The following is a 27,277-nucleotide window of genomic DNA, read 5'->3' as shown; positions in this document are numbered from 1 at the left end:
TCCACTGCGGAACTTGGCTCGAGGTCTTTCATTGTGGTTCCAAACATACCCTAAAATACTAACCAAAAGATTACTGCACCAACCAAACTGTTGGTCGTTAAATCTGCATAAAAGTCTCTTTACTATCCTAACCTACATCTCGTGTTGTCCGAATATCAAACTCTTCGTCTGTTTCAGTTCAAACAGAACAACCTAAAACAAAATCTTAATTTCACCAGATCTTCCCTCTCTCCCAATCTTCAAATTAAACCCTTACATAGTAATTCAAATTTCTCAAATTTCCAATTTCTTTTCCAAAATTAGGTTTCAACCGAAAATCTTCATCAAGATCTTGATAAAATTAAGTTTTTTTGAAATTCGTGGTGAAATTAAGTTTTTTCTTGAAATTCCTCACCCTTTGTTGGCTTGAAATGAGATTTTGGCAAAATTAGGGTACAAAAAATGCCAGAATTATTTTCATCAGAGAAGAATAGTTTGATATCTCCAACAAGTTCTAGGTCAGTGACAGAGACTATTAATGGGTCTCATAAATTTGTGATACAAGGTTATTCATTGGCGAAAGGGATGGGAATTGGTAAACATATAGCTAGTGAGACTTTTACTGTTGGAGGTTATCAATGGGCGATTTATTTTTATCCAGATGGGAAGAATCCTGAAGATAATTCAGCTTATGTTTCTGTGTTCATTGCTTTAGCAAGTGAAGGTACAGATGTTAGAGCGCTATTTGAGTTGACACTGGTGGATCAGAGTGGGAAAGGAAAACATAAAGTTCATAGTCATTTTGATCGTTCGTTAGAGAGTGGACCGTATACCTTGAAATATCGTGGGAGTATGTGGTAAGATTTATTTATACAATTCTTTGATTGTTTGTTATGTTAAAGTTTGAATTTATTTTGATTATTACTGGACATATCAGTAGTGGGCAATTAGTGGTTTTGTGAGACAAACTACTATGTAAACATAGAGCTGTTAATATAGTCGCCACAGTTGTTGAATTAACGAATTTTAGCTCAAATCGTGTTTCGTTGCTACAGAACAATGTAGAACTGTTTCAGCCGATACCCATCTTACAAGTATTACCTGCTGATAAGGGAAAAAGTCTACTTTCAGCTGAATGCTTAAATTGTGTATCATGTACCATAGCCACATAATTAGGCGGTTAACCTTTAATTATGATACATATTAAGATTTGGCTTGGTCTAGAGTTAATCGAGCTGACTCCTGCCATATATCCTTGCCAAGAGGACTCCTGTGTTGGTCTTAGTCTTGCTGAACACTACTTGTACTATTTTGATATCTTTGCAAAATTGCACTTGTATCAGCAACAATCTTACGGATAATAGATAAGGCACTACCTTTTGTTCTTCCCCCAGTTGCATCTAATCTCTTCTGCCTTGTTGTTATTCGATGAAAGCTCGCTATGCCTTTATTTGGATGTTTATGGATTCCATACTGTTTCGTGTTAAAATTTACTTGTAAAAGAACTCTTCTCGCGGAGATACTTGGTGCTCGTGGTAATCATATTTTAGTTTGATATAGAAGACATGTGAGCTATTGGATCTAACAATCAATACCCACCTTGAATATGGATATAGGCTGTAGATTCAATGGTTTGTCAATAACTGATTGCCCTCATCGATTGATGTAGTTTTCGCAGTTGCTAGAGACTGGTATACTACTATGTCAAATCTTGTCATTGCATGTTCTTCCTTGTCTAGTAAAACATATTCTATAGTGCAAATCTTTTTGATCTCTTCCATGAGTTTGGTTTTTTTTTTTAATTTTTTTTTTTTTTGGCAACCTCCTATCTGTTCATAGGAGTTAAACCTACGATTTTTGTTGTTGTTTATTTGCCTGGATGTCCTTTTTTTTTTACCCCTTTTGAGCTTCATTTGATCTTATTTGTCTTCAGGGGTTACAAGAGGTTTTATAGACGAGCGGTGCTTGAAACGTCAGATTTTCTTAAGGACGACTGCTTAAAAATTGATTGCACAGTTGGTGTTGTAGTTTCGCAAACAGATTGCTCAAGATTACACTCCATTCAGGTTCCAGATTCTGATATTGGATCCCACTTTGGTATGCTACTTGAGAATCAGGAAGGTTCAGATATTGTTTTCAACGTAGCTGGAGAAAAGTTTCATGCTCACAAGTTGGTATTGGCTGCGCGATCCCCTGTATTTAGAGATGAATTGATGGATGGTATGGATGAAGACGAATGTGAGGTAGTTGTTAAAGATCTGGAGCCGAAAGTTTTTAAGGTGAGCATCGTTTTAGTCTTTATGCCTTACAGTTAATCGTAAAATCTCCGTCCGATGAATAGTTGGAAAGCTCCATATATCTTATTTACCTAATTTTCATCTCGCATTGGACAGGCTATGCTCCACTTTATATACAAAGATGCTCTGCTTGAAGATGAGGAGTTAGTCGCATCAACAGCATCTTGTGTTTCTGATACATTAGTTGGGAAGTTATTAGCTGCTGCAGATAAGTACGGTTTGGTGAGACTCAGATTGATGTGTGAGTCTTACTTGTGCAAAGATATAGCCATTAATTCAGTTGCAACTACTCTGGCGTTGGCCGACAGTTATCATGCCACGGAGCTAAAAGCTGTCTGTCTGAAATTTGCGGCTGAAAACCTTGCAGGTAGACCATTAAACTCAAGTTAGACTCGATTTTTCATGCCTCTGGTAGCATGTCCTGATGTGTAAATTTGTAGCTATGAGCCTATGTCTTCTAGTTATAAAGTACAAACTTTGACTATAGCTGTCCTATGGCCCCTTTCTTAGTTTCCTGTTTAGAGTGTTCACTTCGGAATCATTATACTTAAAAGGAGGCATGTCAGTTGAAAGTATCAAATACCGTGCCTGATATGCTATAATGATGTGACAATGATAAGGTAGTCTGTTGGTGTTGGACACTAGAAGGACATGCCGGACACTGAGTTAATGAACCCTATTATGCTAACAACCTTATGCATATTTACTTGTCCCAGCAGTTGTGTGCTTTATTTGAAGCTATCATTGTCCTGTTAGATCTTACTGCTGTTGAATATTCATGCAATACGTCAAATAATTATCATATAGATAAACTTGATGATGCTATAGTTTAAACTGTGACATACACAGTATATATAGGTAATTTCCCTCCGAATAAAACTAAAGTAGAATATCTTGGTTGATTTGAAGATTGATTTTGTAACCCCTAAAAATTAGAAAATGAGATGATCAACCACTTCTTTTAGGTAGTGTATTTTCTGTGAATTCTCTTTTACATCATATACGCGTGTGAGGATGTTTGAAACCATATTGTTCAAGTTTGTCCTGAGAATTAAGTTTGAAAGGAACTTATGATATAAAACACTGCTGCTTTTCATTAAGTTTATTATGTTTATGAAGTTTTTCATTCTTCAGGAGCTCCTCCCCAAGTAACTGAAATTCGGGAATCGGGAACGGAGCCTAGGGTTTCGGATTGATTCCGTTTGCTATTTTTCTCCTGTACTTAATATCTCGTTTCTTCATTGCTCCAATGACCACTCTCGATGCAGCTGTCATGCGATCTAATGGGTTCGAGTATCTCAAAGAAAATTGTCCAGCGTTGCAGTCAGAGCTCTTAAAGATAGTAGCTGGGTGTGAGGATGATTGTAGCAGCGGTGGTGGAGGCGGCGGTGGAAAAAGTCGAACTGTGTGGGGTCAGCTTTCCGACAGTGAGGATGGTAATAACGGTAGGAGGGTAAGACAGCGTTCCTGACACGTGAGAGAAGAAAAACTTTTGTACATCGACCGTGTTGCCTTAAAGGAAGAAAGATATTGCTCCATTCTATGGAGGATACTTGTTTGAGTTACCAGATGGATGTATTGTTGTGGTAGTGACTTGGATATTGTTAAATATATGACTTTGTATTTTAGTTCGTAATTTTGTCTTGGTGTTGTAGCAGTGGAGAGAACTTCCTAACTTCTGGAACTGAGAAATATATTCAAAGGCTCGTCTGACAGAAACAAAGGTTACTTCAGAACACGCTAGTCTTCGTCATTTGTCATTGTAAGTCATGATGTAATGGTAACCCATAAGGCCAAGTTAATCATTGAATTGTATTCTGTGCGTTTCTATAGGAAAATCTTTCTTTTTCCCATTTTTTTTTTCTTTTGTTTCACAACATTTTAGTTTTCAGTTTTTGGCATAGCTTTTTTGCATTTTCTGATTGAATTCTGGTACTTGAATTCTGGTACTCTTTGCCCAATTCAAATTATAGAAATCATGTGGTATTTCCCATTTGCTTGGTGAATAAAAACATTGCATTAAGAGAGCTATGGGAACATATGACTAGAGTTGGATTTGTAGTCAGACATGCCTTTATGGGAACTGATCTAAGTTTGGTTGTCTGAACCCATGCTTGTATGGCAGCTGTTGATTGATCGCCCTATACCTTTCATTAAATGCGTGTGCAGACATGCTTTTATGGCAGCTGTTAAGTATGTTTTCTTTCCTTAATCAAACTAAACTCACTCCCAGATTACACTTGTGCGCGGTGGACTGACATTGGACCATTTTTAGTAAGATTGTAGATTAGACAACGCAAACTAGAACCTATTTACCTCTACTTTTGTTCTACGCAAGAATCAAATACCTCAAGAAAGGAAAAAAATTGACTAGCAGTTTCAAGATATTTGTTTTAAGAAACAAAGTTGATAAGATTAGAGGACATTACCCAGACTTATTTTCTTATTTCTATGGTTGAGATGAATACAACTCAACTAGTTTGTCGTTCTTCGGGGTCATTGTCTATCAACGTCGTTCTGTAGCAAATAATGCACATCATTTAGAGAGATCGAGACAGTGAACACTGGTTCGCATTGTGGAGTGGAGTAGGGCCTTAATGATTTTTTAAATTTTAATGGGAGACTAAATGATGTGTGCAGGGAATGTGAAAAACACTATTATTTATCACCCTAGCTAATAGTAAACTTTTGAGTTTAAATTTTCTGTTATCTTCTTAATCATAGCTTAAACATGTTTTGATGAACGATGATCACGTCAGAGTTGACAAAAGGTTGAGTAAATGAAGTGAAAGGAAAAGAGAAAAACAAATAATATAAAATCAAAGATTCCGGCCCATACAATTGAACACATCTGACCTACCAAATTCAGAGAAAAAGTAACGAAAACAGGGTTCCTGTTTAGATTTATTTTCTGTATTTAGGGAGTTTTCCGTGGGTGTTTTCCGTTGAACTAACGTTTAAATCTATCCATTCTAAGGGCTTTTTCGTCAATTAAAATTTATTGATTCACCGTTCGTTATCTGATTCTTCTTCTTCTTATTATTATTTTTTTCTCTAGTTTTTTGCTTGTACGCAAAAAGGAAGGTTCTGTCATTCTCTCATCCTCGTCTTCTTCTTCTTCTTCTTCTTCTTCTTCTTCTTCTTTTTTCTTCTTATTCTTTAGAGAGAAAAAGATTGAATCTGCCCGCTACCCCCTTGAAGAATAAATTATCAATCTTTATATAAGGGGTTTGGGTTAGCGGGTGGGTTCATTGCTTGATTTCTATTTGTTAATTTATATATTGAAGATTGAAGAATAACCAAGGAAGAGGCAGAGGAGGAGGAGGAGGAGGAGGAGAAGAATAAATCTGGGTTTGGGTTGTAATTTTTTTTTATGATGGGTTTCAATGGTGATCCACTAAGTGGTGGTGCTGGCGGGAATTCATTATCATCTGGAATTCGAGGTTTGTTAAGGAGAAAACAAGTTGATTCAAATCGTGTAACAACAGAGAGTGGGCATCCCAAATTGGCTAAGGAATTGTCTATTCTTCAGCTCATGGCAATTGGTATTACCCCTCCTCCATTTTTTTTTAATAATTTTTATTTTTTATTTTTGAGGAGTTGGGTTTTCTCTTTGATGGATTTGAGATTGATTTCTCTGTTCATATTGTTTTTTGCTTTGTTTTTGTGTTTGTTCAAAATTATTACCGTTGGTATTTCTCTTTTTTCTCCTGTCTGTACTTCCCCCTGTAATTTTGTTAAATTCAGGATTCGTTTTTGTCTTTATAACAAGTACTTTGGCTACTGAGTTTGTTTCTTCCTATTTCGAAGGATAATATTGCTTTCGTTTAATATTCTTCATTTATATTTCTAAATACTATGTTTTTGATGATTTTTTAGTCTCCCGTAGTAGGAGTCATATTTGGTTGGTGTAATCCATCTTGTTTTCTTGGATTTTACTATTGTTTTTCACTGCTTTATTTGATCGTCACTGGTTAGATTTGCTGATTAAAAACTTTACATTTCAATCTTTCAAGTTGTGAATCTAAATCGGTTTTCATTCGCATTGTATGTAACTGTCATGCCAAATTAATGCTCAACTTTTAGTCAAAATTTTTGATTGCGTTATAGGATAACAATTTGCACTTTGCAAAAACCCCTATGGGTTTCTCTGCAAACTGGTATTAAACATTTTAAGGCTGAATCTGTGGTTCCTCTAACTAGGTGTTGGATCGACAATTGGGGCTGGAGTATATGTACTTGTTGGAACAGTTGCTAGAGAACATTCTGGGCCTGCACTTACTATTTCCTTCCTAATAGCTGGTATTGCAGCTGCTCTATCGGCCTTTTGTTATGCGGAACTTGCTAGCCGTTGCCCGTCTGCAGGAAGTGCTTATCATTATTCATATATTTGTGTTGGAGAAGGGTAATAAAGTGCTCCAAACAAATATTTTCTTTTCACATCTTTGTTAATATACAGACATGGCATTTTCCCAAGGTCATCTGTTTTCTTTTCGGTTTAGATGCCTTTTTTCTCTCCAAATTTTCCGAAGGATAACTTAAATTTAAACGGATGACAGAGTTGCTTGGCTTATTGGTTGGGCTCTTATACTTGAATATACGATAGGTGGATCTGCGGTTGCTCGAGGCATATCACCAAATCTGGTAAAAATACTAGATATTATATCCCCTTTGTCTGCTCCATTATTTATATTTGCAACAGCTGTAGATATGTTTGTTATATTCTTTTAGTATGTTAAGTAAGATTTTGCTCGAATGCTTGCATTTACTTCCTTATTGTAGATCTATCTTTTCAGTTTTTGAAATCCACTAGTCAGGTTCTCTGCGTGTTAAGTCCTTGGAAAACTAAGGAACTTTAACTTGGAGATTAATGGTTTTTAAATTTTAATGCTTTCAAAAGTATAAGTTTCTGTAATGATTGTGAAGCATTAGACCCGAGAGGATAAATTTGATGTATACCGCATTTTCTCATGTTCCTTACAGGCCTTTCTTTTTGGAGGAGCAGACAGTTTGCCTTTTTTCTTATCCCGCATGCTTATTCCTGGAACTGATATTGTGGTTGACCCATGTGCTGCCATTCTAGTTCTTGTAGTAACTGGGCTTCTATGTGTGGGAATCAAAGAGGTACCTGTATACCTTTTTAATGCATATCTCCTCCAGTTTAAATTTTTATTCTATTTGCAACTTAACTTGCAAAACATCACTTCTTGCAGAGCTCATTTGTTCAAGCTATTGTCACAACAGCAAATTTATTTGTCATGGTTTTTATCATAATTGTTGGTGGTTATTTGGGTTTTAAGACTGGATGGACTGGCTACGAACTCCGTAGTGGGTAATGAGAGTTCAATCTTGTAATTCACGCCGTTCCTTACTTCATCTTTTTGGTTTCTTTATATTTATCATTTGATTTGATTTGACAGGTTTTTACCCTTTGGAGTGAATGGGATGCTTGCTGGTTCTGCAACTGTCTTCTTTGCGTACATCGGATTTGATTCAGTAGCCAGCACAGCTGAGGAGGTATACATGACTTTTTACTGGTATCCTTGAATGGGCTTTAGATCATCTATGATTTGCCCACTGGGCTCACATAATAAAGTTTTGAGCCTCCATGCTTCCATCTCGTGTAGTTTGGTTTAGAGGGAAGCTCCCCTCTCGATCGAGATAGGGATTGGGCCAAATTTTTTGAAATTTTGGGGATCCGCTGCCACGTAACTATATAAACCATCGGTGGATTAACGCTTACAGCCAAAAAGAAATAACCAACTAAACTCTTCGTTAATTTAGTAGTCAATACACCTTTTTATGGATTACATTATTGTTTTGACTTATAAGCTTAAAACCTTCGTCGCAGGTGAAGAATCCTCAGCGTGACCTGCCACTGGGTGTAGGGGCGTCGCTGTCAATCTGTTGTTCCCTGTACATGCTGGTGTCAGTTGTCATTGTTGGCCTGGTGCCTTATTATGCAATGGATCCGGATACCCCGATCTCCTCTGCTTTTGCTAGTCATGGAATGCAATGGGCAGTGTAAGTAATAAGTTTGCATCTACAATATACACTTTTCTGCCATCTCTGGAGAATTAAGGGGTCTCAGGAGAACTTGTTTGGATTGATGACAATGTTCTCTCCATCTTTTAGGTATATAATTACAGCTGGAGCAGTTACTGCACTCTGTTCAACTTTGATGGGTTCAATTCTTCCTCAGGTAATTGATTGTTGATATAGCAAAACTGTTTCTAGAGACATCCTGAATTGAGCTCTTTGACAGATTTTACAGAATCCTACTATAAAAATGACTCTTCCTTAAGTTTGGGTCTCTAAGATTAGCTTGGGTTTTCTTTCGTAGATATGACTGTTCTCCACTATTTTTCTTTTGCCAACTCTTGACTAGTCTACATTCTTATTTTCATTTCTCAGCCACGAATCCTTATGGCGATGTCAAGAGATGGATTACTGCCACCTTTCTTTGCAGATGTAAATAGACGCACTCAAGTTCCAGTCAAGAGTACAATATTGACAGGGGTCTGTGCTGCAATGTTGGCATTCTTTATGGACGTTTCACAGTTGGCAGGGATGGTAAGTCAACTAGGTTGATTGTGGATCTACTTCGGTAATATTTGGTTAAGAAATGGAACTCTATTCTGATTCTCACCCTTCGTTTTTGCAGGTTAGTGTGGGTACACTTCTTGCATTCACCATTGTTGCAATTTCAATACTGATTCTCAGATACGTCCCTCCAGATACGGTGCCACTTTCACAATCATTTTTGGGGTCAATAGGTCCAATACCATCATATAGTATCAGTCAGGAGAATGATGGGGGAAACCAGATAAATCCTGTTGCCACGTCCAGTGCTTATAGCAATAACTCACTTGCCAAAGAAGAAGCTTCTGTAGACTATCCTCTCATTGTTAAACAACTAAATCAAGGTAAAGATAAATTAGGGCACCTGTATACCTGTAATGTGCCAGAGTGAATGGTTGGGTAATGGGGAGAGAAGTAGTCTGCATGATCCATCACATGACGGGGTTCTTTTGGAGAAGATGCAGCTAGTATATCTCTGTCATCCGTACTTAGTGTGCACGGCCACTTACTACTTACTACTCGCATTTTTAATAGTTGGTGTTTCTTATGTTGAATCTCTTAATAGATATCTTACTATCTGTATAGGTATAGCTATTTTCTCCCTAGTTCAGCTTTAGATGTCTGTTCAGTAAGTTACTTACCGATGCTTTCTGTTGGTGGCGGCAGAAAAAGCAAGTGAGCAAGAAAGACGCAGAATCGCAGCTTGGAGCATAACTGCAGTGTGTGTAGGACTGCTTTCTCTTACCTCCGGATCGTCAGCTGCGTACCTGCCTATGTGAGTTGGGTTTTAACTTTTTTGTGTGTTTGGGTTATCATATTCTATCATTCATTGTTTTAGTCGGAGTCTCTCGATTTTCAGCGAATCGAATTGTTCGTCCAGAGCAAGATTATGTATACCTCTTTGACATTTAGCAATTTGCTTTTTTGAAGTTTGAATGACACTTTTATTATTTTTTACCAGTGTTGCTCGTTACTCAGTTTGTGGAACTGGTGGCATACTTCTTTTATGTGGGCTGATTGCACTCTCCTGTATTGACCAAGATGATGCAAGACACACCTTTGGACACACAGGAGGTATATTTCATTACAATATCGTTAGTTACTTCAAGTTAGGAATGCCAGTTTGTTGGCGGATGGCCAATCTTGACTGCTTGTCCTTTTCCTTCCTTTCTTTTGGCGTTTCTTCTATATTGAATAAGTAAGACCAACTGTCAAGCATTTGCATGAGGTTTGGTACACGGTTGAATGTAGTATAAATGAGTGAACTGGTTGGTCCTAGGTAACTTACTAATTAAAAAACTAAAATTAATTTTATAATTTGGTGGCAACTTTTATCTGTTTATACAACTTTTTTGTTTTTTTTATGCACAGTTTGCAACTTTCATCTCTTGCAGGTTTTATTTGCCCTTTCGTCCCGCTTCTTCCTATTGCCTGCATTCTCATAAATGTCTACCTGATGATTAACCTTGGGTCAGTCTACGCATTCTATTCACTACTCTATGCTTTATCTGTTTCTATTTTCTTCAATGTTTACAATCTCGTGGAAAACATTATTCACCCACTTGGCAAAAACATTCTTCTCTGCCTAAAAAGGTCAAACCCGCAATCTTCAACCGCATTATACTCAAAAAAATTGACGATAGAGTGGGTGAATGCAGTATCATGATCGCTTGATGTTGTACCCAACGTTTCTTTGTACCTATCCCCTAGAAATTATAAATGGCTTGAGCACTTCAACAATCTAAAATGTATATACTGTGTTTAACTTTTCCAGAGCTGGAACATGGATTCGTGTTTCTATGTGGATGGTAGTTGGGGTATTTGTTTATGTATTCTATGGGCGAAAGCACAGCTTACTGCTTGATGCAGTATACGTATCCACAGAGCGCGCAGATGAGATATACCAGAACTCAGTAGAATATGTAGCTTAGAAGAGAGGATGCAACCCAACTAGGGTAGAGATGAGAAGTGCCAAAGCTCTACAGAATATTTCGCCTGTTGAACTCAAAATCCGGTTCCAACACATGCACAACCTTCTCCACAGCGTACACGAATGGGTTGGATTTGTATTCTTAATAGTTCCTTCTCATATAATGTCTTATTATATCAGCATGGAGCAAAATTGTATTGTTGTTAGTTCTTCATAGAATGTATTAGAACAATAGCAGGGATCAAAGCTGAAATCAGTTTTTATCCATTTGCATGTACAGTTATAATCTGTTGGTATCACACTATCAAAAGGAAACAAAAGAAACAGTGGTTCTGCGGTTTTCACACCAAAGTTGAACTCAAAAAATTGTGAGAAATGATTGTAAATATCTGTATCAATTGGAAATGCCTTCAAGATAAACTTTCGTCTGTCTACATTTTCTAGTTGATCTCGGACTTTATTCTTCAGGTTTCCGATAGTTCTTTTCTTTCATTTCATCTCCTACAATTGGTTACTTGGCAATGTTGCCACATGAAGCAGCAAAGAATCTCTATACCCCTACTGTCTTTTGTCTTCGAGTGTTGGAACGTACTCCTAGATCTTTCAATGAAACAAGACCGCTCTCGTATGGAATCCCTTGAAAAATTGATAGCCTCCTGTCGTTATTCACATCTTTTTGAAAATTCCAGTTTGGTGATCATAGCAACAGAGATTCCAATCATTCACCCAAAAAAGAACTTCGTTTTTCTCTGTTGTATCAAATGGCTGATAGTAATCATGCTTGTTCCAACATAGCTTTGTTAATGATGACCACTCTGTAGAGAATCTTTTATTCCAACTCCAATACGAAGATTTCTTGAACTTTTCAAAACAAGGTGGTGGTGGGAGCAACCCAAAGTCTTCAAATTCCAAATCGAATGTCACAATCTTCCGATTTACATCGTCCATAAAATGCAATGCTCCATTTGCCTGGACACCCTGTAACCATAATTTGTTGGTGATTTCTCCGATGTCTCTCCACCCGCTGTTATTATTATTCCCAAGAGTGTACACCTGAACACATCCAGCCGCACTGCTTTCAGGAAAATCGTGTTTTTCAGCAGGATAGCAAATTCTGACGACCCTGTACTCGTTGGTTAAAGATAGGTAACCAAATCCACTGACTATGTAACCACTGTTTCTACCGTTAAATATTGGGAGATCAACGTATTCTGTAGATGTAGGGTTGCATATGTAAACTGGATCACTCAAACCATGATGGGGTACAGAAAAACTAACCAATCCGTTGCAAGAACCGATGGCCACGCACATAGTGTTGCCTTATCATATCCTCGTTAAGCTTTTCCATCAACTTCACACAGCAGAATCTCTTTAAAATATTACACTTTGGTTTCTCCTCTTGATATTATATTTGTCTCAGAGAGATATCATGTACATATAACTCATTCGTCATTCCTAAATCTACTCCTAAAGGGTTTCGCATTATAATTAAGTAATTATTGAACATACTCCTAATCTCACTCGCAAACTACGAAATCTTTCTTAAAAACTACCGAATTTAGCTGGAGCCATGGGCATCCATAGATCATCTTGAAGCAAACCAAAAGACAGCCGAATGAAAAAGATAAACAGGTGAAAGTTACACTAATTTCTAGATTCAGAATAAACATTAAGAAGCAAGGGCAATGTATTCATCTGCTCTGGTATGTTTAAAGAACAATAAGTTGACAGAATTTTCATAGCTGCAGCAGTTGCTATTTGGCTCTCAGTATGCTTCCAATATCAGAACTTGAAGTAGGCCCGATGATTCATTTAAGATCTTTAACCAAATGTGGAGATGAGAAACGCCTTGTAAATGCTCATGAATTTGGCCACAAAAGCTATACACCAGAGAATATAAAACCACCATTAGAAAAATCACCGAGACTTTTAGAAGCTTCAGAAGTTACACCAATTCAAAGGCCATAGTAAACAGCTATGTGGAAATTGGAATAAATTAAAATTTAAACAGATTCCTCGTATTTCAAGACAACACAGGTACATGAACAATAATATAGAATCCTGAAATAACGACATAATCCATGACAAAACTGAAAGATTACTCCTGCAGACAGAAAGGTAAGAACTCTAGCCACAGTGACAAAATTACAAAAAATCTAATGAAGTACCTTCCATGTGAAATATGGCTTTCTGCCCAAGACGCATCCTATGCTCCTGGAGGTGAAACAAGAATCAATGGATTACAAGCTTAATAACTCAATAAGAGTAATGTGCAATACTTGTTTAGCAACTGTATGGAATCAGGATGGTGATAGGTTTAACTGGTATACATGCTAGATTCCCGAAACAATTATTAGATGTATCAAAGTCAAATGATAGCCTTTTTATCCTCATAAACATTTTATCAACGCAGTATGCAGAATTAGCAAAAGAAAAATGCACAAGGATCAGAAATATCAGTGCATGTGTTGAAAAGGGAATCGTATGTATATTTTCTGGAAAAGCGGTTCATTGTGAAAACACATTATGTGTGAAGGATTTAGATCTTGGCTAAAAACACATTGGAAAACGCGATATTGGCTACATTATAGTCAACAGGATAAAAAGAAGTGAATATCCAGGCAAGGAAAGATGAATATGTTACGTATATTATCTAAGTTTTTCGTACCCCTATGATATTTCTTGTACCCTCTAAATTTGAGCATATCAATTTTAGTATTATACTAAGAGAGTGTACAACATATCAATTTTCGTATTATACTAAGAGAGTCTACAAAAAAGCACTTACATAATATGCAGCCCAATAGCAGACCTCGTGCTTCAATTCAGCATCCAACTTCTTTAACAGCTCAAATAACAGCCTCTGCAATGCAAAATACTAGAGTATTTCATACACTAAACAGTCAATAAATTCAGATATAAAGCTAAAGCAAGTAAGTTTTACCTTCAGAATAAGAACGGGAGGAATGCAATTAATTAGTAGCTCATACAACTTCCCTCGAACCACAAACAACCTGTTTAACACATCGGAAGACTGGTTACAATTTCAAATAAAGCAAGCAGAGAGAGAAAAATAGTTAACTAAAGCGATTTTCATCCATTACAATGGCTTCAAGTGATTCGAAACAACATATGTGTCGTTGTTTGTCAAGTTTGTTCTTTCGACAAGGGTTGATCATATCTGTTTCTGTTCTGGTGACGCCCTAAGTTTATTAACTCCAGCCTGTGCTTATTTCAGGCCCAGGCACTTGTCAATATTAAGCGGAATAGCTAAGTCCGGATTAGACCAACTCCAAACCAGAATCTTAAGAAACAAAACTAACAACATAAAAGCAAGAAAAATTATCAAGCCAAAAAATTATGAAACTCAAACAGATGTGACTTTGGCAACTGAACATAGACACGTTTAACTAATTAAAAAAGAAAAAAAAAAAGGAAATTGAAGTATCACACCTTTTAGGGCTCTGCTCCTGCAAAATGTCAGATGCTATTTCAGTTATATATTGTTCCCAATCCATTGGTGGGATAGCTTGATTACTTGTAAAAGGATACCTAAAGTTGAAATAGCAGAACACCAAGATCAGCTTACATGTAAAGTATTGAAACAGTATTAAACTGCCTAATTGGTAAAGATCGACAATATGGGCTAAGAAACGTAACTGTTGAACTCGACATGTCTCAAATAACAATATGGCCCTTCTTAAACTCCGATTTGATTGAGCAGCAATACGACCCGTAAATCCAGGCGGAATTTGCAGTCCTTCCTTTTTGCCAATGAATTCTAACACCGAAACAATCTAGAATAACAACGTGGTTAAGTACAGAAGCTTGGTGTTTATATGAATGAATCCATCCGTATCAGACAATGAACACAAGCCTATCCAAAAAGTTCTAGAATTCAATAAATGGTACAAAACCACAAGACAAGATAACACTTCAACCAACCTGCTCTTCAGTTGGTGCATTTATTCGAACATTCAAACATCGAGAACGAACTGCTTCAGTAACTTTTGATGAACTATTACAGCAGAGAATTAACCGACACGATGCACTATACTTCTCCATAGTTCTCCGTAGTGAATGCTGGGCTTCTCTTGAGAGTTTGTCAACCTCATTTAGCACTAAGACTGCCCTTACATGAAAACATAAATCAAGTATATAAAAATTGGAACATCTGTTTCTTTTTTATTATTCTGTCATAACAAGAATTCCTTCATGCTCAACCACATAAGATGCAATTTGATGATATTAGAAGCTCAAAATAAATATTATGAACACCAAAGGTGGAAATCCAAGAAATTATCAGATCTTCCAGCATACACTACAGAGCTAAATGTAATTATGGATAATATGAATATGTCTTTATGAGCCATGTATCTGGACACAACAAATTTCCTCCAAAACTATGCCAAATAAACATATAAAGTATATCCAATTGGCTGGACTGCTAATAAAGGCATATCAGGTGCGACGTAAATAAGGTGACCATGCCAAAAGCCGTTCTTGTTTGAATCATAAGACACCGTACACTATTAAGAAGTGGGACTACTAGTTTACCAAATATGCTATACCTACATATATATATATATATATATATATAACAAATAAAACCATTGTAATCACTCAATATACCTTTATACCCCTTCTTCCCTTTTGTGTCAATTGGTCTATTCTTGGCCATCTCCTTAATAATCTCTTGCACGACATAACGATCCTGGAAGTTTGCATCACTGGGGTTCATTTCCACATGATGGGTACCAGACAATGTTGTGAGTTCTACATCAATTGTTCTGGACCCAGCCTGCAAAGATATGGTTAATTAGTTATTGAACTCAACAGACGTGAATTTGTACGTTTCAGATCAAACATTCCAATTACCAACAGTAAAAGTGACGATGCTACATTGGCGATCTTTGCGCATCAGCTGTGATGTTCACATTATCAATTCACAATCAGTGGACAAGAAGGGTGCACTATTGGACTTATGTCTAAGTGACATTTGAGTTTTAGAGTATATTTAACCTTTAGTGGCTTGGCACTGCTAGACACATTCAAATTTCTAAAGGGGGAATCCCATTCAATGACCTGTTTATTTTCCTCCCACAATGGACACATTTTAATTGGACGATTTGGGTTCCCACCGACGCGGGTAATTTTGAGATACTGTATTTTGGCATGTAAAACTTCAAAAAAAAAGTAACAAAAACACTAAGAGTTAAACAGGAAACTTACATCAACTTTCCATGTCTTGGTCTCTACCTTCACCTGCAATCCCACACCACAATAAGCAAAATCAACAGTAAGCCCACGAATTTCTAGACTTCAAAGAAAAAATCAAGCTCAGACAAAGGAATAAAAAACGGACCTTTTCTGCACCAGGACCAAACATCTGTCTGAGTACGGCCAAGATTAGGGTTTTCTTACCATTACCAGAAGGTCCATAGAACAACAAATGGGGACAATCCTGCTCAGTAACCTAGTCACCAGAAAAAGTTGAATGAGAAATTTCAATATTAAATAAGAAAAATTTTAAACTCGATAGAAAATAAAATTTTACCAGTTTCTTGAGATTTTCAGCTACATCTGCATGAACAATCATTTTATCTAGGGTTTTCGGTCTGTATTTGTCGACCCACAACATCTTTGCTAGTGATCGATAGAGAAGAGTTAAGTAAAAGTAAAGTGGCGGGAAGAGAAGAAGAAGAATACAGGGTTTTGCGGACTTCAGATAAAAACCTAATTTTAGCAATTATCAGAGAAACGAATGAATAAAAAGGGAATTTCAATTTTTGAGGTAAAAATAAAATAAAAACTTTATTATAATGGACGGCTAAGATTAACTTAATCTCAATAAACCCAACAACCCTCATTATTTCCCGCCTTTTTTGCAATCTACTAGTGTAAATCGGGCCGATTCACCTTTCTAGGTTTTTTTCTACTTAATTTCCCAATTGAGTTCCAAATTTCCAAATCAAAGATTGTTCGATTCTCTAATTTATTTTAGATTTAAGTTTTCTCTTCTTTTTGTGCAAGTTATGATGATTTTGAGAAATGGGAAAAGTGTAAATGAAGTGAAAAACAACAAGGAAAGAGCAATTGTGAGAAAAAGAAAATCAATTGATGATGAAGAAGAAGAGCAGAACAAGAAGAAAAGAGGAAAAGCGAAGAAAACCAGAAAAATTGATTAAGACAAGAAGAAACAAGCAGTAGTGAGAAAAAGCAAAAAGATTGATGATGGCAGAGAAGACGAAGAAAAGCAGAATACGAAGAAAAAAGCATATCTGCCGGAGGAATTAATAATTGAAAATATTATGACGAGACTACCAGCTCAGAAACTAGCCCAGTGCAGATGAGTCAATAAGTTAGGGTACAATACAATTTTTAATGATAAACGATTTGCTGAGCTTCACTTTGTTCAAAATAAGAATTATCCATACCTAGAGTTTAGTCGCCTTAATGTACTGGAAGAAAACCATTATACCTATTACTTTTTTAGCTTAGAAATGGAGGAGCAGGATAATGATCGTCTTCTGTATTGTAAATCATTAACATACCTGGGTATGTCAAGCACAATGAATTAGTAGGTTATTGCAATGGTTTAGCTTGTATTAGACAAGTGAGTCACTCTGATGATAAATGAGGTGTAGTAACTGTGATTAATCCGACTAGGGGTGAATCGCTTGGCCTTTACTATTCAACTCCTAGTAGGAGATGTTCAATTTTATGTCATGGTTTCGGTTTTGATTCATCCTCAGGTAAAATACAAGGTTGCAATTATCTATACTGCTGCAACTGCAGCCGCCCATTGTGGGGGTCAGTATGATGAGGAGTTTCTTTACGTTGTTGGTACATGGGGATCTAATTGGTGGAGTAAAATAGTTGTTACTAAAACAAGTGAAATGTTTCCACTATCAGGATGTCCTCTTTTTCCTTTCAAAACAACTACAAGGATAGATTCGAGATCGGCCACCCTTTGTGGAGGTCATATTTTCTGGAGGGTAGCAAATGTAGCTGATACAAGAGTATCTTGAGAGTTACGTAAAGATTGTCTTCACGATTAGAGAGCCGTATTCAGGATAGGAGAGTGTCTAGAAAGGCACTAGAATTTGGTCAACAATTACTTGACTAACAAGTGTTTGAGGTTTCCTAACTTAGTTAGGATTCCTAGTTTAGACGAGTTCTAGAAACTCATAGTTATTTACTTTTCCAAGAAATTAAACTTATATATATAGGAGGAGAATTCTAGTTTAAAAGGGGGAAGGAGAATCTCTGAGAGAACAACCAATTCTAGGTTTGTAAAAGAGTATTTTCTTTCACAGTTAATAGAAGAAGAAGTTAGCAGTAACAAATCATGTTCTTTGTTATTATTCTGTTCTTGTGATTCTTTCAATCTTTGTTCAAAACAGTACTAACTCTAGGTACCACTGATCAATTTCGTATCAAGTGGTATCGGAGCCACGTTCTGACTTCTAGGGTTAGTTGTGGTGCATGATCTTAACACGTGAACAGTATACGCGATCAGGGGAAACAACTGCTGTTCTACCAGATACCAGGAAACCTAGAGGAAGTACTAAAGTTAAGATGGGAAGCGAAGATGAAAAGAATCCTAAGCTATCAAACGAAGATAAAATTGCAAAGCTTGAGCTTCAGATACAAACTTTGACAGACACCTTCGCAGAGTTCATCAAAGCAAGTGCTAAACTAAGCAGGGGAAAAAGGGTACAAATGAAGGTGAAAAAAAAGTTTCTTAGAAGAAGAAGAAGACGAAGTCTTAAACAAAAACCCATATGGAGGTTTGAAAGTTGAGTTTAAGCTCGAGATATCTGACTATGATGGGGTCATGGAAGCTGAGAAACTTGATGGTTGGTTAAACAAGTTGGAAACTTACTTCACAGTACATCAACTTTTTGAGTCACAAAATATTTGTTTTGCAAGTCTGAAGTTATCTAACCATGCCTCAACGTGGTGGAAAGCTTACAGAAAAAGGAATGATACAGAAAACATGACCTGGACACGGTTTAAGAGTCTCATGAGGAAGCACTTTTATCCTGTAGGATATTTAGATGAAAGATGGTTCAAGTGGCAGCATCTCCGACAACGATATCAGCAAAGTGTCCAAGTGTATACCACGGAATTCTACAATCAAGCTCTGGCGTTGGATGCGGATATTACTAGTGATGAGACATTCTGAAAGTATAATGGAGGACTTGTTGATTACATACGGAGAGAATTAAAGCTATCCAGTGTACAAGACATTGAAGAGGCCATTACTAAAGTTGTGGCTATAGAGCAAAAGACTAGAGGCGCGACGGGATCAGACGACAAAAGAATAGTTATGAAAGGAGAAGATATAATCCAAAGAAAGGGTGAGACAAGTAAAAACAAGTCTCGGTTAGCTGAACGAGAAGAAAGAGTCCGTGAACATTGCAATGAGAAAGGTCATATAAAAGATACTTGTTGGATTCTATATCCACATCTTAAACCAGAGAAGTTGCGTGATTTTGAAAATCAAATAAGTTTTAAGAAAAATACCTTAATGACAGAAGCTAATGAAGTAGAGACAATCTTTGAAATAGATCAGCCATATCCAAAGCTCATGCTAATGACAAGGATGACAGACACGGAACAAGATCTCCATGAAGAATTATTCTATGTCAAGATTCAGGTTAAACAAAGTATTGTCGAAGCCATCATCGATTCTGGCAGTCAAAAGAACTTAATTTCAGAGAAATTAGTAGAACAGATGGGATTGAACACGACTCTCCATCCGAAACCCTACCCATTGGGGTGGATACAGAAGGATACTGAGTTTCAGGTAACAATGCAGTGTCGTTTTAAGTTTGCTATCACTGATAAGTTTGTCGATGAAGTTGTTTGTGATGTTGTGCCATTAGACGTAGCTCAAGTTATTTTTGACAATCCATATTTGTGGGAACGAGATGTTGTACTACATCACAGAGAGCGTGTTTATTTGTTCAAGAAATATGGGAAAGAATTCAGAATTCTAGCTAGTAAAAAGCATTTGCCCATGAAGCTGGTCACTACAAACCAGATCAAAAGATTAATCAATACTTGTGGAACATTCACTTTATTATTGATCAGTCCTGTTGTTTCAGATGAAAGGAAGGTAGTACTACATACAGTATTATCTACCAGACAAGAGAGCGAAGTAAGTTCATATAAGAAGAAGTTTATGGACCTATTTCAAGACGAAGTTACCATACCACCTAAAAGGAGCGTAGAACATGAAGTTTCACTAGTTGGAGACGTTTCTTTACCAAATTTAGGATTGTATAGGACTTCGATAATTGAATCAAAAGAGATCAAGAATGAAATACATGAATTGCTTGAACAAAAAGTAATCGTACCCAGCTGCTCTCCCTGTGGCTCTCCAGTTCTACTCGTACCAAAGAAGATGGAGGATGGAGAATGTGTGTAGATTACCGGGACCTAAATAAGATCACCACAAAAAACAGATATACGTTACTGAGGATTGAGGATCTTCTTGATCAACTAGGAGGAGCCATATACTTCACTAAACTGGATTTGAAGTCTGGATATCATCAGGTACGGATCAAAGAAGAAGACACGTGGATAACAACATTTAAGGCGCGACAAGGGTTATTTGAATGGCTCGTTAGGCCCTTTGGACTGTGTAACGCGCCGACTACTTTTATGCGGCTCATGAATGAGGTATTACGAGCTTTTATTGATGATTTTGTCATAGAATATCTAGATGATATCTTAATTTTCAGCAAAACATGGGATGAGCATGTGGTGCATATATCCAAGGTATTGACTGTGTTGAGGGAGAATTCCTTGAAATTAAATGAGAAGAAATGTGAGTTTGCTAGACAAAAATTAGTTTTTCTTGGTTTTGTGATTGGAAGAGGAGAGATCAAGGTCGATCCAGGGAAAGTTGTTGTTATTTCCGCATGGCCAGCACCAAGGAATATTACTGAGGTGCGAAGTTTTCTGGGGGCTTGACAGTATTTAAGAAAGTTCATACGACATTTTTCTCAAATAGCAGCTCCATTACATGGTTTAACTAAGATCAATGTTGTTTTCAAGTGGGAGCCTAAACATGAATCCACTTTTCAGTTGTTGAAGAATTTTTTTCCAGAAGCACCAGTTTTAACATTACCTAATCTACAAAGACCTTTTGAGGTAGAGACTGATACTTCGAACTATGCTTTAGGGGCAGTATTGCTACAAGATGGAAAACCAGTTGCATATCATTCCGAAATGTTCAACGGAGCCGTTCAGAACTATCCTACGTATGACAAAGAATTGTATGCTATGCATCAGGCTATGAAACATTGGAGACCATATTTGTTGGGAAAACAAGTCGTTGTGCATACTGACCATAAACCTTTTCAATATCTGCAGACTCAAACTAAGTTGCAGCAAGTTCGTCATATGAAATGGGCCTCTTACTTGGGGCAGTTCGGTATTCACGTCAAGTACAAACAAGGGGTAACTAATAGGCTAGCATACATGTTGTATAGACCACCCCCTAATAAGGCTTTACTTGTAGCATTACAGACTCCGCCATTATTGCCAAGTGACTACGTCCAAGGCTATGAAAAAGATGAAGATTTTCGAGAAGCATATCAGAAACTAAGTCAAGGGAATTCAAATGAGTACCGCTTAATGGATGGTTTAGTGTACAAGGGTACGGCCTTGTGTATACCTCAAGGTGAAGATAGAATACACTGGATAAAAGAAGCACATACTTCTCGTATTGCTGGTCACTTTGGTATGGAGAAGACATTGCTTAACTTGAAACGGTATATGTACTGGCCGAAAATGCATCTTGATGTCTCTAAGTATATTCGAGGATGTGTTTTATGCAATACTTCAAAACCTGCAAATAAGAAGAGAGGACTGTATATGCCATTACCAGTTCCTACTCGACCATGGGAAAGCATTTCCATGGATTTTCTAGGAGGTCTACTAGTGACTGATTACATCTTTGTTGTTGTTGATAGATTAAGCAAGATGATCAACTTAATTCCTTGCTAGAAGACCGTGACAGGGGAAGGTGCATCCAAATTATTTTTTCACCATGTTTGAAACATTTTGGATTACCCACTTCTATAATCTCTGATAGAGATAGTCGATTTTTAGGTCAATTTTGGACAAAGCTATGGAATCTGATGGACACAAGACTCAAGCATAGTACTGCTTTTCATCCTCAGATAGACGGACAAACAGAGGTAGTAAATAGAACTTTAGTTAATCTCTTACGAGGGTATCATTCTAAACATCCTAAAACTTGGGATGATAGTTTACCTTATATCTAGTTCTCTTTTAATAGATCTTTTCATGGGTCTACCCTGAAGTCTTTGTTTGAAGTGTGTCTAGGTTATTTACCTCATAGTCCATTTGATATGGGTTTTTCTACCTCACAAGGTGTAGCATCAGCAGAAAAAGAAGGCAATAGAACTCAAAAGTTTATCGAAAGAATAAACAAGATACACACTTTGGTAGAAGCTCAGTTGCAGAAGTCACAAGCTAAATACAAGGCTAAACATGATAAACATCGTGTTCCTTGTAATTTTTCTACAAGAGATTTAGTTTGGTTACGTATAGGGAAGGAACGGCTTAAAGGTGAAGGAAAGAAGCTGAAACCCATACGATACGGACCCTTCAAGATACTGAAGCAATTTGGAGATAATGCTTTTCAGCTAGATTTACCACCTTGCATGCAGATATATTTTGTTATCAATGCAGAGTACTTGAAACTATTGGAACCCCCATTACTTAATGAAGAAGAAGATGATCAAGAGTTAAAGTTGCCACCAGTGGAAGATTTATGGATGGATCGAGAAGAAATTCTCAAACAAGATTGTATTGTTGAGACAAAAATAACACCTACCAGGAGAGGTAATCGTGTTATGTTTCGTGTGGGACGAAAAGGACAAGTACCAAGCAAAGCTAAGTGGTTCAACAAGGAACAAGGAGAGACTGAATTCCCTCATATTCAGTTCAAAGCTTACAGGAGTTCCATCTTCCTAAAAATGGGGAGCCATGATACATGAGTATCTTGAGAGTTACGTGAAGATTGTCTTCACGACTAGAAAGTCGTATTCAGGCTAGGAGAGTGTCTAGAAAGGCACTAGAATTTGGTCGACAATTACTTGACTAACAAGTGTTTGAGGTTTCCTAACTTAGTTAGGATTCCTAGTTTAGATGAGTTTTAGAAACTCATAGTTATTTACTTTTCCAAGAAGTTAAACTCATATATATAGGAGGAGAATTCTAGTTTAAAAGGGGGGAGGAGAATCTCTGAGAGAAGAACCAATTCTAGGTTTGTAAAAGAGTATTTTCTTTCACAGTTAATAGAATAAGAAGTTAACAGTAACGAATCGTGTTCTTTGTTATTATTCTGTTCTTGTGATTCTTTCAATATTTGTTCAAAACAATACTGACTCTATGTACCATTGATCGATTTCGTATCAGTAGCTGAAAATTATAAGATTGAAATGTTGCTCTCATTCGAGATCCACACCGAGAATATTGAGTTCATTTGACTGCCAACTGAATGTCCTCTGACCCTGGTGTGGAAAAATGTGAATGAGAATCATCATCATCTTCTGGAGTTTAAAGGATATCTATGTGTTGCATGTTCTGAGAAGATAATTGTGAGCAGCAGTAATCACTGTTATCATTGTGGTCATCGTTGTAAGGAGCAGAGGAGTTTTTGTTGTTGTTGTTTTAAAGTTCATTTCTATATTTTCAAGGACAAGGTCAAGCAAGTATGGGTCAGGGGGGAGACTTTTGATGTTCAAATCAAGGGGGAAAGATTCACTAACATCTCTCTTTTGTGCTTCCACTTTTACTGCTATTGCTCCTACTATCCCACCTGCACGTATAGCAAGTTTCTTTGATCAGTTGTTACTGTATTGGTTTGATGGGATATCTCTTATATTCTACAATTTGCAAACGAAACATCTCAAGGTGGCAAAAGGCTCCCAGTCCTGTAATAAGACAAATCGTTATGGTAATAATAGTTTTGGCGTGACCTTTGATTATCAGCTGCACACCCAAGTGGAGAACATTATATCTATGAAAACCTTCATTTCTGGAGGGCAAATTAGAAAGTTCGATTGCTGGGATGATATAAAACAGGCTTTGGGAAGTAAGAAACTACCTTCAACATGGGTGCGTACGTAAAGAGAATCAGTAAAATATTATGCACTTTTTTAGACTTTTAGTGAAGTTTTGCTTAGGTATCACGCTTCAGTAACGGGTCAGTTCATTATACACATTACAATTTGTTTATTAAAATTTAAGATTTTTGCTTAGAATGAATAGCTGATGCAGTCACTAATATGCTTAAATAAAAAGGTTATGAATCTATTCACGTTGATTAGTTATTTGGATGAAAGTGATCACAATGTTTTATGTTCTGCCTAAATCTTTATATCCAGACTGATAACAACATTTCTTTGGGGTCACAATGTATTATGTAATTAGTTATGAGTTAATTGAATGTACTCCAGGATAACTGAACCCTGTTGAATTAAAACCATCAAAAATGTTGATTTGGCTCTATATTTTCAAATAGGCCGATGGTTTGGGGAGGTTGTATGCCAGAACCTTCCAACTCCCTAATGAGTCCTGGTAGGAAGCTCTGTCCAGCAATTCCTACCAGGATCCTTCCAGAAACTCCCTCCCAACAAGTAGAATGCTCGTGTCTGGAAAGCCCCTAGTAGTAACTGAATTTCCAGTACCTATTATTCTAACAGTAGTCTCTAGTGTGTATATTTTGGTATTTTAATTTTGAGAGCTCTGAATCTTTCTATCAGTGCTTTGCCAGGCAAGTATTATGATGTTAATTTTTTATATCCCGCATACTCAAAATTGAATCAACATAAACGCTCCCTAGATTATCTTGATTCCTGCACCTACTTCCGCTCACCCTCATGTTCTGGCTTCTTAGCCATATGAGAGCTTCCCATTTATCCAATAAGATCACGTGACATTGAATATAAGGAATGAGGTGCTCACTTTCAATTGTAGATGCTTTTCTCAGCGGTATATGATTCCAAATTTTAATTGGGTTTTTACTTCTAAAGAATACTCGTAAGGAGTACAACGTTATAGTTATATGTGATTAGATGTGGAAGTTATACTGGTAGTGATCATGCCTAGGGAAATTGCGCACTAACCTGAAGCCGGGCAACTCTTTAAATATGATGTTTGTCCATTTAATGATATTTGAATGTTTCATTATCTTGCTACAGGTTATAAAGGCTGATGATGATGGTCTATAAGTTTTGAATGTTGTCTATCATCAAGAGTTGGCTGAGGTGGCGGGTTAAACCATGCAAGAAGTGGTGGGCGTGAAAACACATTTGGGCTTGATATGGTGACAGTGATGCACATGTGGGTAAGTACTAACTGGATCATATTACGTATGCAGCATGTGCAAACCATTTGGATCTCACATTTATAGTTAGATATTGAGGTTGTGTTAAAGCTGGTGCAGCAGTGCAAGAAATAGTTTTATTATTGGAGGTCCACTTTTATCTCCAATTGTTCAGTAGGGATGAGGTGCACTTTTATCTCCAATGTTTCATTAGGGGATGAGGTTCACTTTTATCTCCTCCCTTTTGTTCCGCGTCATCTTGCTGCTTCTTTTATACTTCAGTTTACTTGTTCAAAAGTTGCCTGAGATTTTTATTTAATTTTTCTTTTAACAAGGCATTATCCTGTGATTCCGTATATTCTGGTTGATCTTATGCTTATTAGTTCATAGGTCTGACTTATATCAATGTGTTCATCAGGGAGATAATATTACAATTTCTCAAGTTGCTCCTAAGTTCTGACAGTATGGTGAGGCAAAAGGCCTCAACTCATTGGGATTTCTCTATTTTTCCGCTACCAGTGCAAAAGTAAAAACTCAAAACAAGAAACAAAAGAAAGTCTAAAAACTAAGTACCCAGCTGCTTAGAGTTGAGGTCCTGAGGAGGAGGATTTTGATGATTCCACCAGTTGTGGGTGAATTGCGAGTTTGTGAGCCGCTGAGCTGCCATTGTCTGATGAAATTGATTGCAGGTAATTGAAGTAGTTTTGGTGCTGCTTTATGTCCTCTCTCCTGGCTATCCATGGGATCTTGTGCTGCTTGTTCTCAAGAATACTGATTAACAGGCTGTAATCACCTTCAATTAACATATTTTTTGTACTGCTAAGACAAGCCCCATAAGCTCTTAACCAAATTTATATTTGTCTGCCTTTAACCAAATTTATTTGCCCTACAACTTTTACTACCCCAAATTTATTTGCCTTACTTTTAAAGGCTTTGGGATCTCAAAAAGTACAATAATTTTTGTTTTCGGTATCCAAACTCAAAATCCCAAGGACTTTATAGCTTGTTTGGATGCACATGAAGAAGTTATTTTTTGACTTTTGAAAGTCAAAAAGTCAGAAATTAGTTTAGGTATAGAATTTTAGAAGAACGTGCGATTGGGGGATATAAAAAAATGGGGGATATAGGAAAAAGACAAAAACGGGATCCAAATATCGAATCAGGGTCACCCCTTATCTAAGTATTTTATGTAATTCCTAATCTATCCCTCACTAATCAGGATTAGTGATTAATAATAATTAGTAAAATTTTAAGATTTTTGATAAATGATTAGTGTGTGTTATTATTTGTATTTGTGTGTTATTATTCCACCAGGTTCCTAAGAACCTCTACCCCAAAAGGGTCTCTTACCAAACTGGAAGGACGTGGATCAATTTCGAACAATGTCGAAACTTGATCCCAGATACTACTTTAGTCAACATATCAGCTGGATTGTCTTTGGTATCGATCTTCACAAGTAGAATGTCTTCTTCTTCAAGAATTTCTCTCACAAAGTGAAATCGTACGTCTATTTTTTTGGTTCTAGCATGATGCACTTGATTCTTAGCCAAATAAATTGCACTTAGACTATCACAATGCACATGCAGTTGGTCTTGCACAACTCCTAAGTCATCTACTAAACCTTGTAACCATATAGCCTCCTTAAATGCTTCTGTCACTTCCATATACTCCGCTTCCGTAGTTGAAAGCGCCACAGTAGACTGCAAGATTGATCTCCAACTAACTGGTGCTCCTTCTACGGTAAATACATACCCTGTAGTTGAACGTCTCTTGTCCAAATCACCAACATAGTCAGAATCCACATACCCAACACACAACTGATTGTGACTTCTATCTTTCACAAACTCCAAGCCAACATCAACCGTACCATAAAGATACCTCAAAATCCATTTCACAGCTTGCCGATGTCCCTTACCAGGACAATGCATATAACGACTGACCATACTAACTGCATGTGAAATGTCCGGCCGTGTACATACCATCATATACATCAAGCTACCAATAGCCTTATCATATGGGACTTGGACCATATACCTTCGCTCTTCTTCGGTAATGGGAGACATACGAGCATTCAACTTAAAATGAGCAACAAGGGGAGTACTTACAAATTTA

The 27,277-nt window shown here is 37.0% G+C and overlaps 4 protein-coding genes across 5 annotated transcripts; 3 read left to right on the top strand and 1 right to left on the bottom strand.

Annotated features, from left to right (window-relative positions):
* Positions 1 to 90: 90 nt before the first annotated feature.
* Positions 91 to 4,114, top strand: LOC113310338 (BTB/POZ and MATH domain-containing protein 4-like). Of its 2 annotated transcripts, none has more exons than XM_026558981.1 (4): positions 91 to 836; positions 1,913 to 2,258; positions 2,373 to 2,643; positions 3,411 to 4,114. In XM_026558981.1, the coding sequence occupies exons 1-4, from the start codon at positions 442 to 444 to the stop codon at positions 3,470 to 3,472; spliced, it is 1,074 nt and encodes a 357-aa protein (XP_026414766.1). In that variant the 5' UTR covers positions 91 to 441; the 3' UTR covers positions 3,473 to 4,114. The 2 variants fall into 2 exon arrangements, with proteins under 2 accessions (XP_026414766.1, XP_026414765.1); XM_026558980.1 differs by having other exon boundaries at positions 93 to 836; positions 3,545 to 4,114.
* Positions 4,115 to 5,355: 1,241 nt separating this feature from the next.
* Positions 5,356 to 11,208, top strand: LOC113308828 (cationic amino acid transporter 2, vacuolar-like). Its single transcript, XM_026557281.1, has 14 exons — positions 5,356 to 5,821; positions 6,480 to 6,681; positions 6,836 to 6,920; positions 7,260 to 7,400; positions 7,490 to 7,608; positions 7,697 to 7,793; positions 8,128 to 8,300; positions 8,412 to 8,478; positions 8,691 to 8,849; positions 8,941 to 9,202; positions 9,525 to 9,633; positions 9,820 to 9,932; positions 10,253 to 10,328; positions 10,633 to 11,208. Exons 1-14 carry the CDS (start codon positions 5,650 to 5,652, stop codon positions 10,787 to 10,789), a joined length of 1,932 nt encoding a protein of 643 aa, XP_026413066.1. The 5' UTR covers positions 5,356 to 5,649; the 3' UTR covers positions 10,790 to 11,208.
* Positions 11,209 to 12,330: 1,122 nt separating this feature from the next.
* Positions 12,331 to 16,538, bottom strand: LOC113308552 (replication factor C subunit 3-like). Its single transcript, XM_026557017.1, has 11 exons — positions 16,346 to 16,538; positions 16,154 to 16,264; positions 16,021 to 16,053; positions 15,421 to 15,589; positions 14,734 to 14,915; positions 14,449 to 14,585; positions 14,242 to 14,340; positions 13,733 to 13,802; positions 13,577 to 13,651; positions 12,957 to 13,002; positions 12,331 to 12,668 (listed from the first exon to the last, which is right to left on the bottom strand). The coding sequence occupies exons 1-11, from the start codon at positions 16,427 to 16,429 to the stop codon at positions 12,610 to 12,612; spliced, it is 1,065 nt and encodes a 354-aa protein (XP_026412802.1). The 5' UTR covers positions 16,430 to 16,538; the 3' UTR covers positions 12,331 to 12,609.
* Positions 16,539 to 22,181: 5,643 nt separating this feature from the next.
* LOC113312321 lies at positions 22,182 to 22,832 on the top strand. Its single transcript, XM_026561086.1, has one exon. It carries the CDS (start codon positions 22,182 to 22,184, stop codon positions 22,830 to 22,832), a length of 651 nt encoding a protein of 216 aa, XP_026416871.1.
* Positions 22,833 to 27,277: the final 4,445 nt, after the last annotated feature.

The sequence above is a fragment of the Papaver somniferum genome, chromosome 9 (assembly GCF_003573695.1).
Source record: "Papaver somniferum cultivar HN1 chromosome 9, ASM357369v1, whole genome shotgun sequence".
Classification (NCBI taxonomy): domain Eukaryota; kingdom Viridiplantae; phylum Streptophyta; class Magnoliopsida; order Ranunculales; family Papaveraceae; genus Papaver; species Papaver somniferum.
This window is presented reverse-complemented; position numbering and strand designations above follow the sequence as displayed.